Source organism: Chenopodium album, chromosome 20 (genome assembly GCF_948465745.1).
Source record: "Chenopodium album chromosome 20, dcCheAlbu1.1, whole genome shotgun sequence".
Taxonomy (NCBI): domain Eukaryota; kingdom Viridiplantae; phylum Streptophyta; class Magnoliopsida; order Caryophyllales; family Amaranthaceae; genus Chenopodium; species Chenopodium album.
Window position 1 is genome coordinate 9,214,848 of NC_137853.1, and position 20,015 is coordinate 9,234,862.

Genomic DNA, 20,015 nt, shown 5'->3' on the forward strand with positions numbered 1-20,015 from the left:
TTTGATGAATGGTTTGGGAGATAATGACTTCAAAAAATACATGGCGAGGAAGTCCTTCCCGAATTTGGGCGTGGCCTTTGGCAAGGCATATTAATATATAAAAAGCGAGGAGTTATTGAAAACCAGTAATCAGATAGCGGCATCCGAGCCCTCGCGAAGGCAGAATGACCATGTTGCGCCTGGTACTTATGCTGGCGGAGTGAACAAGCAACCACAACAACAAAACCAACAGAGATCCGGCAGGCCACCCAGAGGTCTTGGCCGATATAGCAGCTACACACAACTGAACACGCCTAGGGCCGCAATATACACGATAAATCAACACAGAGAGGACTGGACTCGACCGACACCAATGATAACCAAGGGGCGTTACCCAAGATATAATTACAGTTGGGTAGCCACACCCCCGGTACAGCTTTGTTCTTACTACCAGCCTTTACATATGTGCAATCAAAAAATTTACAAGCATACTTCTCTAATTGACCTAATCTCCTACTCCTAATGGTATCAAACATACTATGGGGGGGGGGATAGAAACATCTGCGAACTTTATAGTCGTCAGGAACACTTAGAAAATAGAAATTCTCCATCCAGCCTTTACAACTGGTCAATTTCGGCCAGACTGTACATTTACCACAGGCCATGAACAATGACCAAAACCCTGGTGATTGACTGTCTCTTTTTAGCCAGTTAAGGGTGCGGAACAGGTTCAGTGTGAGAGGGAAATCCATGAATATCATAACCCACACCAGTGAGATAAGGTTAAAAATGGCAATGGGCGTTAACTGTGCTACGCACACGTTCCAAGCCCTAAAAATTTTCTCGATAAAAGGATGTAAGGGAAACCGTAAACCATACTCAAGGTGCTTCGCATAGACGACTATATGACCGTCAGGACAATCGAGAGCAGTCTGATCCTCTTCAGGCAGTTTTAGATCATAGCCGTCAGGAAGGTTGAAGAAGTGGGCAACGATACGACAATACTCTTTCTCGGTAGCCTTCTGGAGCCATTCTGGGTCAACTTTCGTCGACACAACCTTGTACTCAGGCTTTAATGCAAGGGGTTCTCGGTATTTCGGGTTGTCATTCTCAGAGTCATACCCTTCGTCCAAACTCTCTTCTTTCAAAACGGCGTCGCTTCTTTCAGCGGCTTCACCCTCTCTCACCCTTACAACCAATTCACTAGTCTTTGTATCCTGACTACCATCTCCACTACCGGCATCCTAAGACTCCTCACCACCACTCCCACCTGCACCCTCATCTTGACTGTTACCTACACTAGGATCCTCATCCATCTCTTCCAAAGACCTCTCAACTGACTGAATGTGCTCTTCACCGACATCATAGGTTTCCTCAATCATGGGTTCTTTACTTGCACGACGCTCAGAGGTCTCACCTTCTTGAGGTTGATAACTAATTCTTTTGGTTCTTGGCATTGCCGTTGTTTTACGACCTATCTTGCCTAAATTTGATCCGTATTGAATAATCTCGAAAGTAGACTCTAACTGTGGACAAATGCTTATCGGGGAGACTGAGATGATCTCAACATTCTTCTAAAATACTAGACCAAGTAGGCTGACAAGACTTTTCAACTTCTTTCTCTGGAGCTGAGGACAAGGGTGCAAACGGGTCAGCCTCGCCGACCTTACCCGAAGTCGAGTTTTGAACAAATTCAGGCATAAACTTAACAGACACACAACCACAGACACAACGCTAAGGCGAAATAGGCAATTGACACTCTAAATACCAAAATAAACGGAAAAGTTAGGGTTTTTTAACTCGTTGAACCGATCGAATTTCGCAGAACAGCCCTGACAGAAACACAGAGGTAAGAAAAGTCGAGAAATTCTATCTTCAAACAGACGCTTGAAACCACTCTCTTTTTTTTTATCTTCAAATTGATCGACGAAACCCTAAGTATGTTCGCAGAAGTATTTTGCAGAAATTTTTTGGAAAGAAGAACAAATGAGGAAATTTGCTCATTTTCGAGGCTTAAATACCCCAATGAACAGTGGCAGTTGAAGTGACAGTTTGTGCATGCAATCCAACGGCTGGGGAAAAACGCCTTTTCGTAAACTAAGACACGGGATGAATGACGCGTGTCCCACTCATTTTTTAATTTTTCCCGCCCAAGCTAGTTTTGGATTTTTAAAAAAAAAATTTCTTCAAAAATAACACATACGTGCACTATCGGTCCTTTGCTCACTTGGGGGGCAAATCGGAGATTTTTAAATCTCAGCTCTATTTTTAATTGACCAAAGCACTATCGGTCCTTTGCTCACTTGGGGGGCAAATCGGAGATTTTTAAATCTCAACTCTATTTTTAATTGACCAAAGCACTATCGGTCCTTTGCTCACTTGGGGGGCAAATCGGAGATTTTTAAATCTCAGCTCTATTTTTAATTGACCAAAGCACTATCGGTCTTTTGCTCACTTGGGGGGATTTTCAGCCTCAATTTATGTTTTCCTTAACTAACTCCCTCTCAAGATAACAAGTGAGAACGCCGGTTTCACCACCGTCCTCACTTGGGGGGCTAGTTGTACGGGATGATACTGATAGTAACAGTTAAATAGCCGGTAATATCTTCTTCTGCTGCTAAACAACCGTTGATTAGCACGAAAGCTCAAATATCCATAACGGCCTTCCTACCGGCCACGTAGAGAGCTGCTTGAGGCCACGTAGGCACCTGCTGCCTACGAGGTCGGTTTGCCACCTATCGTTATAGGTGGCACCAGCTTGGTTGTTTCCCTATATATATCCAAGCAAATGTTCACCTAAAGGTACAATCTTCTCTCACTCTCTTTCTACATATCTAAACACTTTCTCTCTCTTCACTCTTTCTTCTTGTCGGATTGCTAACTTTAGCATCGGAGAGGTTATTCCCGGATAACCCCCAGGTTAGCTTATCTGTGTTGACTGTGCAGGTGCGTAATTGGACGGTAAACCATTACCAACCCACGAAGATTATCTGTACCGGAATCCACCCGGAACAGTTACATCACCTTGTGTCTTGCATGCAATGTATGATGTTGGTTTTATTAGTTCATTTAATTAATCAAGCAATTACTACAATGCAGCTTGTTAAATTTGAGAACAAGTAATTTAATTTACTCACGCTAGTGGTAGGCTACTTGGTTAGAATTTAAAATTTTTCGCGACAATTCCTTTATAAATTATACATACAGGAGCGTCTTCATGAATGACAAGTTACATGGTATTGTAGCTTGGCTTGCCATAATGCCATTTAAGATTTTCAAGGTACAATGTCTCAAGCCATAAACTCTACAATAGTTGGCTACCGCAAATTATTGTAGCTTTGTATGCATACAATATATTTGACAACCAAGTGATATCTGTTTATTTAATTATTTATCACTATAGAATTCAGCTACCATTGTAACTTGTTTTATTTGAGCAAATCACTGTATGATCAATTTTCCAACTTCAATGTTATACTACATGCTTCAAAATTTAAATAATCTATGAGAAAATCCTTTATTTTATGTTTATACTTCATTTTTTGTTTTTTTTGTTTTTTTGTTTTTTGTTTTTTTTTTTTTTTTTTTTTTTGATATATTTAATAGTCTATATTTATTAAACATTCATTAAAAATCAATTCATTGTATGTATATATATTAAGAAACGGATCGAAAAAGCATACCTATGGAGATGCTCTAGTAGCTATATATTAACATTCGTAGTATTTCGAAAAATTGCTATCGTATATGTACTTATGTAGTATAGTAATGGCTTGAAGTAAATATATAATAGTAAACCATTAATCAACATGAAATCATTGACGATGTGTAATCCATTTATTCATAAATTGAGAATTTGTCACTGATTATGTCACACTTAGCGTTCCAAAACAGTAATCTGCACCAAAGTTTAGGCATAGATTACGTAAAAAGTTAGGCATTATGTAAGATGAACAATAACGTCGGTAAAAGTTAGAGATCGAAAAGTAAACATAGCAATTACTAGTAAGAACATTCCAAACCAAGTGTAAGAACTAAGAACTATAGTCAAATTGAGGAAATATAAAAGGGGCCCACTAATGCATTAAAATGTGAGAAAATTAAATGAAATGAAAGTATAAAGTCAAGGGTCACATAGTCACATGATTGTGGCCAACTTGGGATTGTGGCTTGTGTGAATGTCTGAATGAAGATTGAAAATGTACGGTGTCTTCAACACAACGTACATTCTTTGTTGTTTGGCCGTTTGGGTGATAGATGCTTCTTTCATCATTATTATATCATGATCATCAATTCATCATCATTGTTTTTTCGTAGTATCGTGGTTGTTTAATCAACCGTACTCTTTTTATTTTGGGTGTAAAGACAGTGACGCAGATACATAAATCAAGCAAGTGGATTCAATTGAGTTTAACATTACTCGTATTGTTTAACACTTAGCACTATCACTCTGTAGATAGAGCCGCAAAGATTGTGTAGATGGATTTTTAATTTTACATTTTAAGAAAGTTGTTTTTTGGTAAATTGAAGTTATATTGTGGTTATACAAGATGCGCACAATTACATAAAATTGTGAGAAATTATCCAAATAACAGTATTTAATTGTCTGTTTGGTGTACACATCTTATTAGTTATTAATCTTATTATCATCATCGCTTTCAATTCGCTTGGTGATTGGTTACTTTAATTCTATATATGGCACTAATGGTAGAGCTAAATATATATATAGCTCATTGCTTGCGTAAGATGTTCACACTACTTCAAACTAATTTATCAAAGTCTCCAACAAATTATTGAGCATGTAGACCCCAGTCACCCCACTATTCAATTAGGGACAAATTAATTAGTTTGGCCTAATATAAACGGTTCAAAAACCGTTTTTGTATTAATTGGAGAAGCCAAATTTCATACTATTACTAGAAGCTAAAAGGTAAGCAATTCGTTTTCAAAAAAGGTAAGCAATTCAATTTATTATAACTTTAATTGTAAAAAGATGATTAGATAAGTTCATATTTCAATATGTATAACAAGTTTAATATCAAGTTAGTTCATAATTGGGCTGAATAAGTCACACCCAAAGTTCAAAACATATAAAATAAATAGACACCTGAATTGTATAAATTAGGTACCATATATATTATGCACTTGAGCGCACTCATTCTTTTTAATTTCAATACCTTTTATGTTATTTTAGTATATTCTTTTGTTTGCATGAGAACTTGAGTCGAGTGCTTGATCGAAGTGTTGCCTCAAACACTTGAAAAATTAAGCTTTAAACTCGTCGATGAGCGAAAAAGGAGAAAATTTAAAGTTTTAAAACCACCCATTCATAGGAAATACATGTATGATTTAACATTTTAAGTTTTTAACACAATCATGTTCTTTTGTTTCTTTTAAAGACTTGAACATTTGAACGGTGAAAAAAAAAAAAACCCTTTCATGATAAACTTTAGTTTGTCTCATGTGTTTTCTAAATTTCTTGTTTATAAAACAAAAGATGTCTTTAATAAATTAGTTTAGGAAATGGAAACTTTAATTCCCTTCCTTCTCTTCTAACACCAGCACCCTTTGAATACTTGGTTGAGTGACAAGTGCTAACCGAGATACCATGGATGGATCTAGTAAACTCAAGTAGGTCAGCTTGTTGTCTTGTTGCATAGCTTCATAACAGGTGTATTGTGTGTTCGACATGTACTGAAAATAAACACGCCTGAGACAGTACATGTAATCATGTATATATATACGTGTTCCACACTTCCACACTCGAGATCAAGTCTCCGGTTACTTTTGAGTGTATGTAGCACATACATGATTACAGATCAATTTAGATAATGTCATGAACATACTTGACACATAGAAATACTTAGGGCATGTTCACATTTATTGAACTAAGCTGAACTGAACTGAACTGAACTGATTGGAGCTGAACTAAATTGATTGGAGCTGAACAGAACTGAACTGAGCTGAAATGAATATTTTAAGAGAGAGGGAAATTAAGAGCTGAACTGAATTGAACTGATTGGAACTGAACTGAACTGAACTGATTAGAGCTGAACTGAACTGAAATTAAGTAAATGTGAACAGGCCCTTAGTCGTCAATTATATTTTTAAGCTCATTTTAGGGCCTGTTCTCATACGTTGAAATTCAGTTCAGTCCGTTCAGTTCAATTCAGTTCAGTTCAGTTCAGCTCCTAATTTCCTTCTCTTATAAAATATTCATTTCATTTCAGTTCAGTTCAGCTCCTAATTTCCTTCTCTTATAAAATATTCATTTCAATTCAGTTCAGTTCAGTCAATGAGAACAGACCCTTAGTTTTGGTCTTCTCATCAATACGTACTTCTCGGTCATCAATATATTTGACATCACTTTTGTAGTTTCAATAATTAATTATCTATTTTTATGTTATTTTACAAGGCTTGCAAATTTATTTCTTTTATACTTGTATAAAAGATACTCGTACTTCTAACCCTATAATAGTTTATTACGTAGTATTATATTGTGTGCGCTTAATTGCAACTTTGCAAGAACTACTTCAGCTCTATTTAGGCGTGTAATTTTTGTTCAATTAAGCTTTTTAATATTGTTATTGATATTATGCTCTTCATTTGTGTATATCATGTTGTAGATTTAGCAATATAATAATGCAGTAAATGACAAAGGTATAGCTTAAAACTCACGCATGGAGCATTCATACTATTTGATTGTAAACGTGAGCTTATGCACCTAATTAGATTAAAGGTGTATATCATTGACTCTTAAGTCAAGTAGGTTCCAGTATTATTAGTAAATTGTCAGTTAACTTTAGAGGAAAAGGGGAAGAACAAGCCTCTAAGTAAAATTTTAAAATTCATAACAAGGTAGTCTGTGCAATTCAACAACAATTCAGCAGCCAATAGTCAAAAGGAATAAAAATAAAAACATATAATATAATTAATAAAATAATGGAATTAAAAACTTGAATACTATCTATAAATAAGAAATACAAGGAATAAACATAATTAATCCGCAGACAAAATAGCACCTAATGAAATACAACAAGCCCTGTGTGTGGCCAGCCGCCACACGGTGTGACCATGTTGATTTAGAAGAATATTTTCATTCGTATGAGACTATGAGTAACTTCGTTTTCCATATGAATAACTTTTTTTGTAGAGACATACAAATAATCAAACTCATTATACGATTAATGTTAATTAATTAATATAATAATTAACCCGTACATAAATATTCTTTGTTTATTTACTAAGGGCCTGTTCATATTTACTTAAGTTCAGCTTCAATCAGTTCAGTTCAGCTCCAATCAGTTCAGCTCTTAATTTCCCTCTCACATAAAATATTCATTTCAGCTCAATTCAGTTCAGTTCAGTTCAGTTCAGCTCCAATCAGTTCAGTTCAGCTCAGTTCAGCTTAGTTCAGTAAATGTGAACAGACCCTAAATTACAAATTTTAAAGTATTTTTTAAAGTGAGCATAATTGGTTACCAGAAGTTGAGACAATGTGATATTTATTTTTCTCATTTCTCAAATTGAGAGTGGATCTCTAACAAGTAACAAGACTAACAACTGCCCAATCTCCCACCTCCTTACACACGCAAACACACAAAATATGTATGTCTCTAATATTTTGCAATTTAATCCTGTCGAATAGGATTTAAGGAGTATGACTGCAGCATTCTAAACATGCGTAAAACACTTGGGGCCTGTTCTCTTACATTGAAATTCAGTTCAGTTTAGTTTAGTTCAGCCCAATTCAGTTCAGTTCAGTTCAGCTCAATTCAGTTTAGTTCAGTTCAGTTCAGCTCCTAATTTCCTTCTCTTATAAAATATTCAGTTCAGTTCAATTCAGTTCAGCTGAGTTCAGTTCAGTTCAGTTCACTTCAGTTGAGTTCAGTCAATGAGAACAGGCCCTTAATTGACCTACTACTCGTATAATATAACTACCTTAACTAGTAAAAAATACTCTACGCCTCCATTTTTATAAATTGATATTTTTTCATAATGAAATTAATTTTTTTAGAATCATTGTTCAAGCAACCTTTTTATCTTGTGCTAAGAAAAAAAAAAAGAGAATATTTTTCAATATATCATTAATGCTTCATTTATATTAACATTCTTTAAAAGTAAGGTAATTATTTAATGGATCTAAACTTTATATAGGTTAACTAAGCGAAGTTACATATTTAAGTTAGGGTCTGTTCACATCTACTGAACTAAGCTGAACTGAACTGATTGGAGTTGAACTGAACTGAACTGAACTGATTGGAGCTGAACTGATTGGAGCTGAACTGGATATTTTATGTGAAAAAGAAATTAAGAGCTGAAATGAAGTGAATTGAACTGATTGGAGCTGAGCTAAACTGAAGTGAACTGAATTGATTGGAGCTGAACTGAAATTAGGCTGAAGTGAACAGGCCCTTAGTAGATTAGACGCTTTAAAGAGAAAAGAAAAAGACCAGAAACTGTCACCCTTAAATGTCTCTTATGGAGATTGAACCACTAACTTTAAAGTTAGAAGATATAGTCTTTATCTCTAGATCAGTCAAATTTGGTATACATACAATATCATTAGTTGTTAACTTGCTATGTACTTAATGAGTTAATGTGTATAATTAACTAGACTAATAACAATGATGCCGGCCAAATAATAAATTATTTCCCTAGTTATGTACTGAAAACTAACTTTAAAAATTATACATGAGCAGCTAGCGAGCGGATGTCGTAGCACGTTGCAATCTTAGAAAAATTTGACATAATCTAAGATTAAAAATCTAGATAACTCTATAATTAATTTAATCAAAAGAAATTTTTAATTATCAAGTGGTTAGATAGCTTATCATCATGTAGCCATATAAGCTATCATTGTGGAGAGCATCAAATTTTAACTTTTAAAATAGAAATATAAAAATTTGGACTTATTGTCCTTAGTGGTACGTCCTTTTTGCGTTGACTTATTAAGGCTAAAAATACTATTTCGTACACATCTAATATTGGACAAATTATAATATAAAATTATTATGTGATGTCAAAAGCGATAGACTCAATTTTTTGATGGATGTTATTTTTACGCATGACCTAAACGACAAGAAAATGTTGACATTAAATAGAATTTTAATTTATGATAAGAGTTATAAAAGAAATTTTTGTTTTATAATTAGTTAGAGTTAGGTAAATATGATCTAATGAAATGATAATATAAGATTGTTTTGGAAACATAGTTGCTATGGGAATCTTCCATGACATGAGAGCCTTTGCTTTAGTTGGAATGACTTGAGCTATTAATTTAAATCATTGTTGAGTAATGATTTTCAACATATATATGCCTGGAATTTATTTTTGATGAAAAGTCAAGAATTGAATGCATGTATGATTAAAATTATAATATTATATGAAAATATTGCTTAACATTAATTATAATAAACTTCGTATTTTAAAATAAATGTATAATATTGAAGATGTTTTGTTCAACATTGAGATACAACGAAGTTAGACGTGATAAAAATCTCACACATCACATTTGCGATTCTTATCCAATAATCCAATATATATACTACCATGTCAATGTGAATGAACAATTATAGGCAACTTTACCATATCAAGAATATCAATTTGAAATTGTCAAATATATATCTTTTTTGTCATACTATTTAGGACAAATTTTAGACTAAATCTTCATTTATTAGATTTTGGGGTTTGTTAAGGCCTGTTCTCTTTAGTTTAATTTCAGTTCAGTTTCTAGTTTCATTATCTCATAAACAATTTAGTTTAGTTTAGTTCTGTTTATCAACTCAGTTCAGTAAATCATGATAACAGATAGACCCTTGTTCATATAATCACAATTGTTAAAGAGTATAATTAACCAAGCTTAGGTATGTCAAATTTTAATAAAATATACTAGGAGTCCGCAATCACAAAAGTGATACATTTTTAAAAAATGGAGAAAATGCAACAAATAAATGATAAGATCAGATAAATGGATGTAGGAAGAGAATAGAGGTAAAGACTAAATCTGAAACTAGATTGAGTTGAGACGTTGGACCGCGTACGAAAATATGCATCCATATTATTTAAGGAAATTTTATTTATCCAGTTGGGAGAACTAAAAAGGCAAGAGTCTTATTGTTACAATGAATGATGATGACTTGTATTGTATCCAATGGGAGAATAATAGTTGAATTATCTTCATTGATTTAGTAAGCTGATAATATCTTCATTGTTTAAATATATTGACTAGCTCTAATTCACGATCATTCTCCTTGTTCTCTCCTACAAACATTTGTTAGGATTGTGTTTAATTATGTCATCGCATCATTGATGATGGAGCTCAAACTTTGTTGGACACAGTTACATTTGGCAAACTCAAAATGGTACTAAAATCATAGTGTTGTTGCTAAAATCAAAATAGCAATGTTAAATTTAGTATGGCGACCGAAAACTATGTTTTGCCTAAGTTTTTGAACTAAGGTTGTTAATGCCAATACTCAATTTGTAAATTGATTTAAACTTACTAAATGATTCTTTATTTCTTTCAAATTTTAAGATCTTCACATTATTGTATGATTTTACATAATGATAGTCAGTGTCCCTAGCGATGTTGATTGCATGATTTTACACAATGATAGACATGAAATAAAGAACAATACAATGGTTGTTGTAAATACGAAATAATCAAAAAGAATTAAGTAAACATGAATAAATCTTCTAATGAAATTTAGAATTTTCCTTCATAGTTAACTACTAAAAACTACCAATTGGATGTTGGTGTAGTGGTGATTGGGATTACACTTGGTAGGGAGGATCTGTGTTCAATCCCCCGCAACAACAATTGGGAGGGGACTGAAACCTAACCGCTCAAAACTGATCCCCGAATCAGGATTAGCCCAAAGGCTAAACCGGGTGAAAAAAAAAAAAAAAAAAAAAAAAAAAAAACCTACTAAAAACTACTAAAAACTACGAAATATGAAACTAGCAAATTTCTTTGTGCGAAATGAAATGGGTTTAGACCAAAAACAAGATAGGCCGAATCTTAAATCTGTCTAACGATCCAAACGGCAAGCCCGGCCCTTAATTTCGGTTGTGGCTGGTCCATCGTTGTTTATAGGCTAGCGAACCTAAAATACCCTTCCATTCTTAGATGATTCAAGTAAATTATGCATATATGAATAGCAAACTCTAGATAACATAAAAGGGCCCTTGGTTTTAAAATACTAACTAGTTTTTATGTTCAGGTGATGTCCCATTACATAATTAAAATCCTTAATTATAAATAATTTTGGTAGAATGACATGGTGATATCTTAATGGATGAGATAATATGAGTTACAAACTACTACAAGCTGGGTAAACTATAACATATCTTAAGGTTATGTCGAATTATAACCAATTTTAGATCCCAATTAGGTAAATAAAATTAGATGTAGGTTTAGCTTGAGGTCACCATAAAGTACCAGGACCAATCGATTGTCAACCGGTATCACGTTGGATTTGATTCAAGCTACAGTTCTCAAGCATATCATCCATTGCCTTGTTACAAGTCAAGTTTAAGTCATTCCTAATTAATATCAATTTTTTAAATGAGACTGCCCCTATTAGTCAGTTTAGGGACAAAATGGGTATAATTTGGATAAAAGAAGTTAGTTGTTTTACCTTTTTACTCCAAATTGTACCCCATTTATTCTCTGATTTACTCCATAAGTCCATATGACCGTATCAATTTATAATTTCTCTTTTCAGGTCAACTCGTCATGTTTAATTGAGAAACACTCAGTCAATTAGCTAAGTTTTAAAAATTGTAAACCCTTCTCAATTAGGTGTACAGCTGACAGCTACAACTACAGCTAACGGCTACCCATACAACTACTTTTGCCGAACACGCCCTTTAATCTATGTATTTGTACGGTTTTTATTTTATTTTTTTAGGTGATTTTTTTTACAAGTTATTTTAGGTAATGTAGTTAACACATTTCCCTCCAATTTCAATGTCCATGAGCAATTTATCAAACATCTAACTCATCTTCTTCTTCTCTCCTCATCAAACGTGTCCATCTCCATACCCCTAAACTCTCCCAAACCCCCACGTGTCATCACTTCCTCCCACCTCACCTCCTTCTTCCTCCTCCATCGCCACCTCCACCTCCATTTTCTCTCTCCTCCATCAAAAAACCAGAACAACCAAAATCCCCAAAATGCCCCGCCACAAACTCCCCCATTTCACCCATCAAACCCTCAGATTCTTCTCCACCCAACTCCAAGACGTGGGTCCCCTCTCTTCCCGGCTCAAATCCAGGTCCGTCATCCGGTTCACCGGTCCAGACTCCGTCAAATTCCTGCAAGGTTTGCTCACCAACGATGTTCGCCAATTCGATGATTCTGTTCATGACAAAGTGGCCAACTTGGCGTCCACCAATATGCCCACTGTCGGAACTCGACCGGTTTACGCTGCGTTGTTGAACCCACAAGGTCGGTTTTTGTATGATTTTTTCTTGTACAGACCGCCCCGGCTAGATGAGAAACTTGACCCGACGGGCTCTGGGCCCGGCCCGACGGGTGATAAGATGGGGTTGTTTGCGGATGTTGATGGGTCGATGGTGGATGAGTTAGTTCAGACTCTCAAGAGGTGAAGATTTTGGTTTTTGTTTTTATTCTGTTTATTGCATATATGGTGTTTGATTAAATGCTTTTGAGAACTGAGAAGTATTGTGTGTTTATTTTGTTGAGATGGTTTATCACGTAGATGTTTAAATCTGGCTAATTGTGCTATAATGCATAATGCTAAAGAGGTGAAGGTTTTGTTTTCTTTAAATTCTGTTTGTTGCATGTATGGTGTTTGATAAAATGCTTGTGAGAAGTTTTGTGTTTTATTTTGTTGAAATGTTTTATCACGTGGAAGTTTCAAGTTTAAATCTGACTGATGCTAAAAACTGTGTTTTGAAAACCGAAAGAAAGTTTGCATAAATAATACTACGTATGAGACGGAGAGAGTAACAACGGATGGAGTTTTGTTACTTTTGTTAATACTTGCACGTAGAATTGGTATTGAAAGATTAAATTTTTTGGTTAATTAAGGGTATGCTCTATTAGAAGGGCAGATTTTTTTTTAGTATTTAAATTAGATTTTTGGTTTATTTAGGGCTTGATCATTTATATGGACGTGTTAGGCTCTGTTTGTTTTGATGAAAACCATACATAAAATATCATTTTGTTTTAGTGTTAGGCTTTGTTTGCTTGATGATAAGGAAACTTGTGGAAGAAAAAAAAAAAATGGAGGTAAATGGGAGGGGAAGGATATGGAGAGGAAATAGAGAAGTGAGGAGTAAAGAGGAAACTGTAACATACCATCCTTACCAAAGGAAAATGATTTTTCTCATAAAAAAAAAAACTTTCCACCTATAGAAAAATTGTTCTCCACCCTCTAACATAACAAAGGAAAAGGGTGATTTCCCACTAAATCAAGCGGAGCCTTTGTTAGTTAGTTGTGCATTGCTTCAAGCATTTACTTAATTACGTAGCACAACGAGGTCAGAAGAGTAATGCTACCTGGATACTGGTTTTCTTAAGGATTGTTGTATTTCTTTGTGACTGAAAGTTTCTGTTATTCCCGGTGCTCTGGTGGTTTGGCAATTGCAATAGAATGAAGAGTAGCACATTTGAATGACTCCTGGCAAGTATGTTACAGCTATTGAACTTTAGTAATAAATGTGTAATAATTAGACTCAAAGTAGTTGCCTAATCATTGGCTGCTTAACCATCTTTTGGTTACGCTACCTGGAGCTTGTATCAGGGAGAGATATGACTAAGGCATTGATCAGTGAATGAGTATGGTCTAATAACTAGGTTTTGTGTCTTACACAAAGTAGTGCTTATAATCATCAGAAGCCAGCCATTGATTGTTGTCAAAATGCAGAATTTTGTAGTGTAAATTGAGTTGGGCTGGTGGGTAAGCTACTTTAGATTTTATAGCCTTTTGTTCAGAACAACTTTATGTCTAGCTCCAGTTTGCACCCTCTGAAATTTTGTGTTGCCATTATCTTGTAGATATCGGTTGAGGTCTAAGGTTGACATTGAGCACATGGGAGATGAATTCTGTTGTTGGCAAAGGTTTGGTGGAAATTTGTCTGATAAATCTTCATCTGCCGAAGAACCAGAGGTTGCTGGTGTAGGTTATGGTGGGAGTATTGATAGCTCTTCTATGTCATCTTCACAAGGGAGTGAAGGCGGGTGGCAGTGGTTCAAGGATCCTAGGTTGGATTGTCTTGGCTTTAGAGGGATATTTCCCTCCGGGACTCCACGTGAGTTTTTTTTTTTTTTTTTGGATTGTAGAAGCTGCTAATCTCTTATATGCTTTACCATCAGTATCTAACAATTTAGATTAAGATGTAAGGTAGGGAAGAAATGAGTTAATAGATGTTCATTGACTGTTGCAGCTCCGTTGGTTGAGGCTGACAAAGAAGTCGCTGAGGAAAATTATCTGCTATGGAGATTAGAGAAAGGGGTTGCTGAAGGTCCAAACGAGATCCCAAAAGGTCTGTTCTTCACCATAATATCTTCATCCTTCTTTGTCTTTCCCACTTTAATTTGGCTTTGTAGCATGTGTTTGTAAAATTTGTATCCCTTCACGTCAAGGATGCATTGACGACATTTAGATTTGAATCGAAATTGTTAAATTTTGGTACCCGCCACCCCCCCCCCCCCCCCCCTCTTCCACACACACAATCAATTGGTAGACTTGGAACCTTTACTTTCCCTTACGAAAGTGTGCTACAATTTTATTGGTTACCTTTACATGATTATTCTCTTTGTATATCGCAGATGAAGCCATTCCTCTAGAATACAATCTTGCAGGCCTTAATGCAATAAGTTTTGATAAGGGGTGCTATGTGGGACAAGAATTGGTTGCTCGGACTCATCATCGGGGTGTCATCCGAAAACGTGTTCTTCCTTTGAAGTTCCTTGATAATAACGGCAAAGGTAAGCTTTAGTTTCTATTTACAAAATTTTCTATTTGTTTTCCTTTTTGTTTGTTTTGAATATCCACATTATCTTTCTTCTAACAGAGGTAGAGCAGAAAGTCGCTCCCAAGTCGGTAGTGGTAAATGCATCATCAGGCAAGAAGGTCGGGGCTGTGACTACTGCCCTTGGGTCTCGTGGATTAGGTCTACTACGTTTGGAGGAAGCCTTCAAAGGATCTAGTGCACTTTCTATACAAGGAAATGAAGATGTGAAGGTTGTTGCTGTTAAACCCAAATGGTGGCCAGCTGAGTGGCTTCTTGATGATCAGGAGCGTGCTGATACTGGTTGAGTTTTCTGGTGCTCATTGACCTCTTTTTCTAAGGGTCGTGGATTGCTTCTGAGTAAGTTTTGCAGCTTCAATCTATAGGACTTATACCAGCTGTTGTAGTGGAAATAAAGAGGCTGTTTTTTTTTTTTTTTTTTACACATTACTACGTGCCTACGTCTTTGAAGATTACTGATACGATTAACGAGAATAGATAGCTCTTTAAATAACAAAATGTAGTCCTTTGAAGATATGTTGAACCCAGCAGGATGAATAAAAAAGCTATTTTTGACAAGTAGTCCTTGATCCTCTTTTTCTATATTGCCCTTTTCAACTCATTTGTTAGTGCTGCCAGTTTTTAGACATTCTGTCTGCATTGTAGTTGATGAACTACTTTCCTTTTCCCTTTGAAACTGTGGCATAAAATTTGCACCTTTGATGTCATTTCTTCTGCGTGATTAAGGCATGGTCCGTTGTTTGCTGCTATGTTATTTGTTAAGCTCTAGGATTGTCCTTTTTCTGGTTAGAGCAGACTCAGATTATCACTGTATAAATTACGGGGAAAGAAAATATATCATTTTGATGCTCTATATTTTAATAGCCTAATTTACAAATCTTTACACTCTCAACATTAGGTTATGACCTCCTGGAAAAAAGTGTTAAAAACTTAACTGAAATCACTCATTAGATTCTCATTGCATGGTTCAAAAAGGAGCCTCCAAGGCCAAAGGGAACCATCGATGCCTATCTTCAGCTGTTACCTGCACTTAAGCGCCTTTAAGAACCACTATTGCGTTTGTTTAGTTCTTGGACCACAGCCTCCATGTATGGTCTTTCATCTGGAAGCTCATGTGTGCAATTCAATGCGAGTCTTACTAACTTTGAGGCTTCTGTCACGGAGAATTTCCCGTTGAGGTTTTTGTCGACAAAATCCTCCAATTTGGAAGACTCAGCAGCTGATCTCATTGCATTTGTTAGCTGTTGCTTCCCGGATAGAATATGTAGGACTAACACTCCAAATGCATACACATCACTCTTCTCGGTGAATCGACCAGTGGTTATGTACTCCGGGGCTAGGTATCCCATGGCTGCACTTACTTTGAGTGCTGAGAAGATTGTGTCATCAGCTAGTATCTTACGTAACCCGGAATCCAAGATCAAAGGATTATATTGGTTGTCTATCACTATTTTTTCTGCTGACATATTTTGGTGAACCACTGAAGGTTTATTATCGTTCTTTTCATGCAAATAACATAGACCTGGACATGAAAAACAAGGAAATTAGTACTAATTCAAGATATACTAGCAAAGAATGAAATAATTGAAAGAAGTTTGTACTAGTATTTACTAATTTTAAGATGAAAATGTCCCATTTGGCAATTTGTTAGCTGTATGAACTAGATTATGAAGTGACTGTTATTTCAAGAACTTGGAAGAAAGTGATATATACCTTTGGCGATGCCATTGATGATGTTAACCCTAATTGACCATTCAAGAACAAGATCACTTCCCTCGCTCACATCAAGATACTTTAGAAGGTTTCCCTTGGGCGCGAAATCATAGATGAAAAAACACTCCCCCCGACCTCTAGAACAACAGAACCCTCTCAAGCTCACAAGATTTTCATGCCTGAGTGAAACTAGCAAGTTCAGCCCCTTCACAAACTCCGCCTCTTCGGACTGGCAGCTATTCACACTAATACTTTTAACAGCTACGACAGACCCATCTCTCAAAACTCCTTTGTAAACAGTTGAGAAGTTCCCTCTTCCCAACATATTTGCTTCTGAAAAGTACTGTGTTGCAGATTCCACCTCCTCCAAGTTGAACCTGAAGCTCTGAAGAGCCTCTTGGGAGAGGTCTCCGCTATTTAAACCATCCGCCAGTGGATCCCACCCTGTGGAGTATGCTAGACTGACCAGCGGTGAGGCGCTCTTGCTCTGTAGATCAATAGCATGGTCAGTGCTGATCCTACTCTCAGAGGCTTCTGCCATGGTGCCAACCTTCTGTTTCTGCCGCCTATATCTAAAATATGTCAAAAATCCTGCTGCTGCAATTGTCACTGAGGCTGTAATAACCCCAACAACAATGACTGTCTGAGGGAATTTTGTTGATTTTGTGCAATTAGTAGAGCTACATTTGGTTTGGAGACTCGCATTCTTGGGTTCATCATGCTTTGGTGTCGTGTGGTTTTTGAAAATTAAATCAAATGGCCGAGGTGAGTTGAAATCTACATTTGAATTGTCCATGGCAGTGCAAGCTCTCAAGGAAAGAAACCCCGCTCCACATAACTTCGTGTTGTTTCCATATAGAAACCCTGTATCCAATCTCTTCAATGCTGCATTTTTCATCCAAAAGAAGAGAAATTAAATCAACTCCACCTCGCAAAAAATCTAGTAGGCACTTTAAGATGATAGATTGGAGACTTACAGGCCGGAATAGATCCTGACAGAGAATTGTTCCGGACATCCAGAATTTGAAGCGGTTGGATGTTGGCTATGGTTACAGGAATTGGTCCAGAAAGGAAATTATAGCTTAAGTCGAGCCTTTTTAACATATGCAAGCTGCCCAAGCTTGGAGGAATTGAACCATCTAATTGGTTATACTGTAAAGACAGTGAACCAAGCTTGCTTAAGGAGTCTAGTTGTGCCGGAATGTTGCCTGTCAAGCGATTACAGCATAGGTCTAGCACTGCAGAACAGTAAGTGTTCAGTTAAGCTATTGCTCGAAAAATGAAAACAGAGATAGTTTTATTCGACTTGAACATCAAATCTCCTGAAGATATGTACTCAAAACCAACTTCATTTGACTAAAACTTGAACCTCTTGCAAAATACGAAGTATACAAGAAACCAGCCACATTTGAGGCAAATGTTTCAGAATATTATTCAGCCAAAAAGATCAGGAAGATCATACCGTTTTAGTGTGCCAATTGAGAAAAATCATATGTACCAAGTATATGCTACATGTTTGGATGAAACTTGATCAAATTTACATCACGGGGCAGTTTTGTTTTTTCAGGCACGTTTAGGACAGTCATAAATTGATATAATAATGATGAATTTGTGTACAATGTTATACAAAATCTCTCGCGTAACTGATAATTAATACAGCCCCCAACAAAATAACATGTACGCAACATTAATCTTACATCAATGTTACGTATGTACATGCAAAAAATATCAAGGAGCACAAAGAAGTACAGTTACATAGTGATGTAGCTAGCAACAACCAAGAGATGGACCTCATTTTACTCTTGACCACATGAGCAACACCCTCGGTGTCATAAGGGGGTGAAAGGGAACCTTCAATAAATCAAACCCTCCAACAACTAAAAATTAAACTTTCTAAATAAATCCAATTTTTAAAAACAATAGGAAAGACAAAGCACTCATTATCATGCAAATTTGCTAACAACACTCAAGATATTCATCAACTGTATTTTGCCATAAATTCACAAACAAAAAATCGAAAAATTCAAAAAAATTTAATTGAAAAGCCCCTCTCTAATTTAGAATATCCAAAAAAACAAAATTCAAATAATTAACATAATTGATTTATCCATCTTTTTCAGAAAAAAAGGGAATAAAACAAGAAATTCCACAATAAAGAAATACACATACACCTTAACATGAGTACATAAGCAACAAAAAAATTAATACGAGTACAGCATATCTCAGTATTCGGATAGGAAAATGATATATGCAGCTCTTAACAGTCTTACTTAAAATAGAAAATAATTAGTATTAAACTTAAGTAAACAATGATTAATACAAATAACTCAATGCATAATTTGTTCCACGCATTTCTAAATTAATACTTTTAAATTAGCAACTATAAAAAAACAATTAAAAAAATTAATTAACAATTATAAAAATCACTAACCTTGAAGATTAGTCATGTGACTGATCTCAGGAGGAATAAACCCAGTAAAATTATTAACATTTAGGTAAAGATCAGTGAGCTGAGTTAGTTCACCAACTTCCGGCGGAATCTCGCCGGAAATAGAGTTATAATGCAAATAAAGCCCAGACAAACTCTTCAAATCTCCGATCGCCGGCGACAATTTTCCGGTGAGTCCTCTTCCTTGTAATGAAATATTAGCAATTTTCCGATGATCATTACAAGCAACTCCGATGAAAGAACCACTACAAGGGTCACCATCATTTAACCATGTTTTTAAGATTTTATTATCTGGGTCTAATGATGATTTTATATCCATTAATGCTCTTAACTCTGTTTCTGCTAAAATTGATTGAAAAAATGATGAGTATAATAGTAAGATGAAGAAAGTTGGGAGGAAGAAAATGTTTGGTTTGAATGGTTTAACCATTTCTGGGTTTTCGAGAACAGTGGCGGATCTAGTATGGGTTCAGTGGGTTTAAGCTGTGTTTGTTTATTTTGGTTGAAAGGGTGGAATTTGGAGGAAGAAGATGTAGTGAGAACATAAGAAATGAATGGGAGAAAATTTGATGATGTGGGGGGTAGGGGTGTAACCGATTAAGTAACGTATTATCAAACGAGGGTCTAAAGGTGATAGCTGCTTTTTTTGAGAATTTTTTATTTGTAATCAATAAGTGATTTATGATTATACGAACTATAATCTACTTTGTTTGGTTTTAAAATATTGTTCCATTATTTATTTATGACGTGTGGATGATTAGTTATGGATGGTTAAGAGTCTAATCTCATACGATTCTTTTCAGTTTAGTTTAGTTCAGTTCAGCTTTAATAAGTTCAGTTCAGTTTAACTTCTAATTTATTTCTCTT

General features: G+C 35.6%; 2 protein-coding genes across 2 annotated transcripts; one reads left to right on the forward strand and one right to left on the reverse strand.

Moving 5' to 3' along the window:
* Positions 1-11,988: 11,988 nt before the first annotated feature.
* LOC145598653 (putative transferase At4g12130, mitochondrial) lies at positions 11,989-15,517 on the forward strand. Its single transcript, XM_081655036.1, has 5 exons — positions 11,989-12,591; positions 14,010-14,263; positions 14,399-14,497; positions 14,784-14,942; positions 15,029-15,517. The coding sequence occupies exons 1-5, from the start codon at positions 12,161-12,163 to the stop codon at positions 15,271-15,273; spliced, it is 1,188 nt and encodes a 395-aa protein (XP_081511162.1). The 5' UTR covers positions 11,989-12,160; the 3' UTR covers positions 15,274-15,517.
* A 221-nt stretch (positions 15,518-15,738) lies between these two features.
* On the reverse strand, positions 15,739-19,773 carry LOC145598332 (proline-rich receptor-like protein kinase PERK8). Its single transcript, XM_081654675.1, has 4 exons — positions 19,131-19,773; positions 17,677-17,937; positions 16,700-17,584; positions 15,739-16,508 (listed from the first exon to the last, which is right to left on the reverse strand). The coding sequence occupies exons 1-4, from the start codon at positions 19,576-19,578 to the stop codon at positions 16,027-16,029; spliced, it is 2,076 nt and encodes a 691-aa protein (XP_081510801.1). The 5' UTR covers positions 19,579-19,773; the 3' UTR covers positions 15,739-16,026.
* Positions 19,774-20,015: the final 242 nt, after the last annotated feature.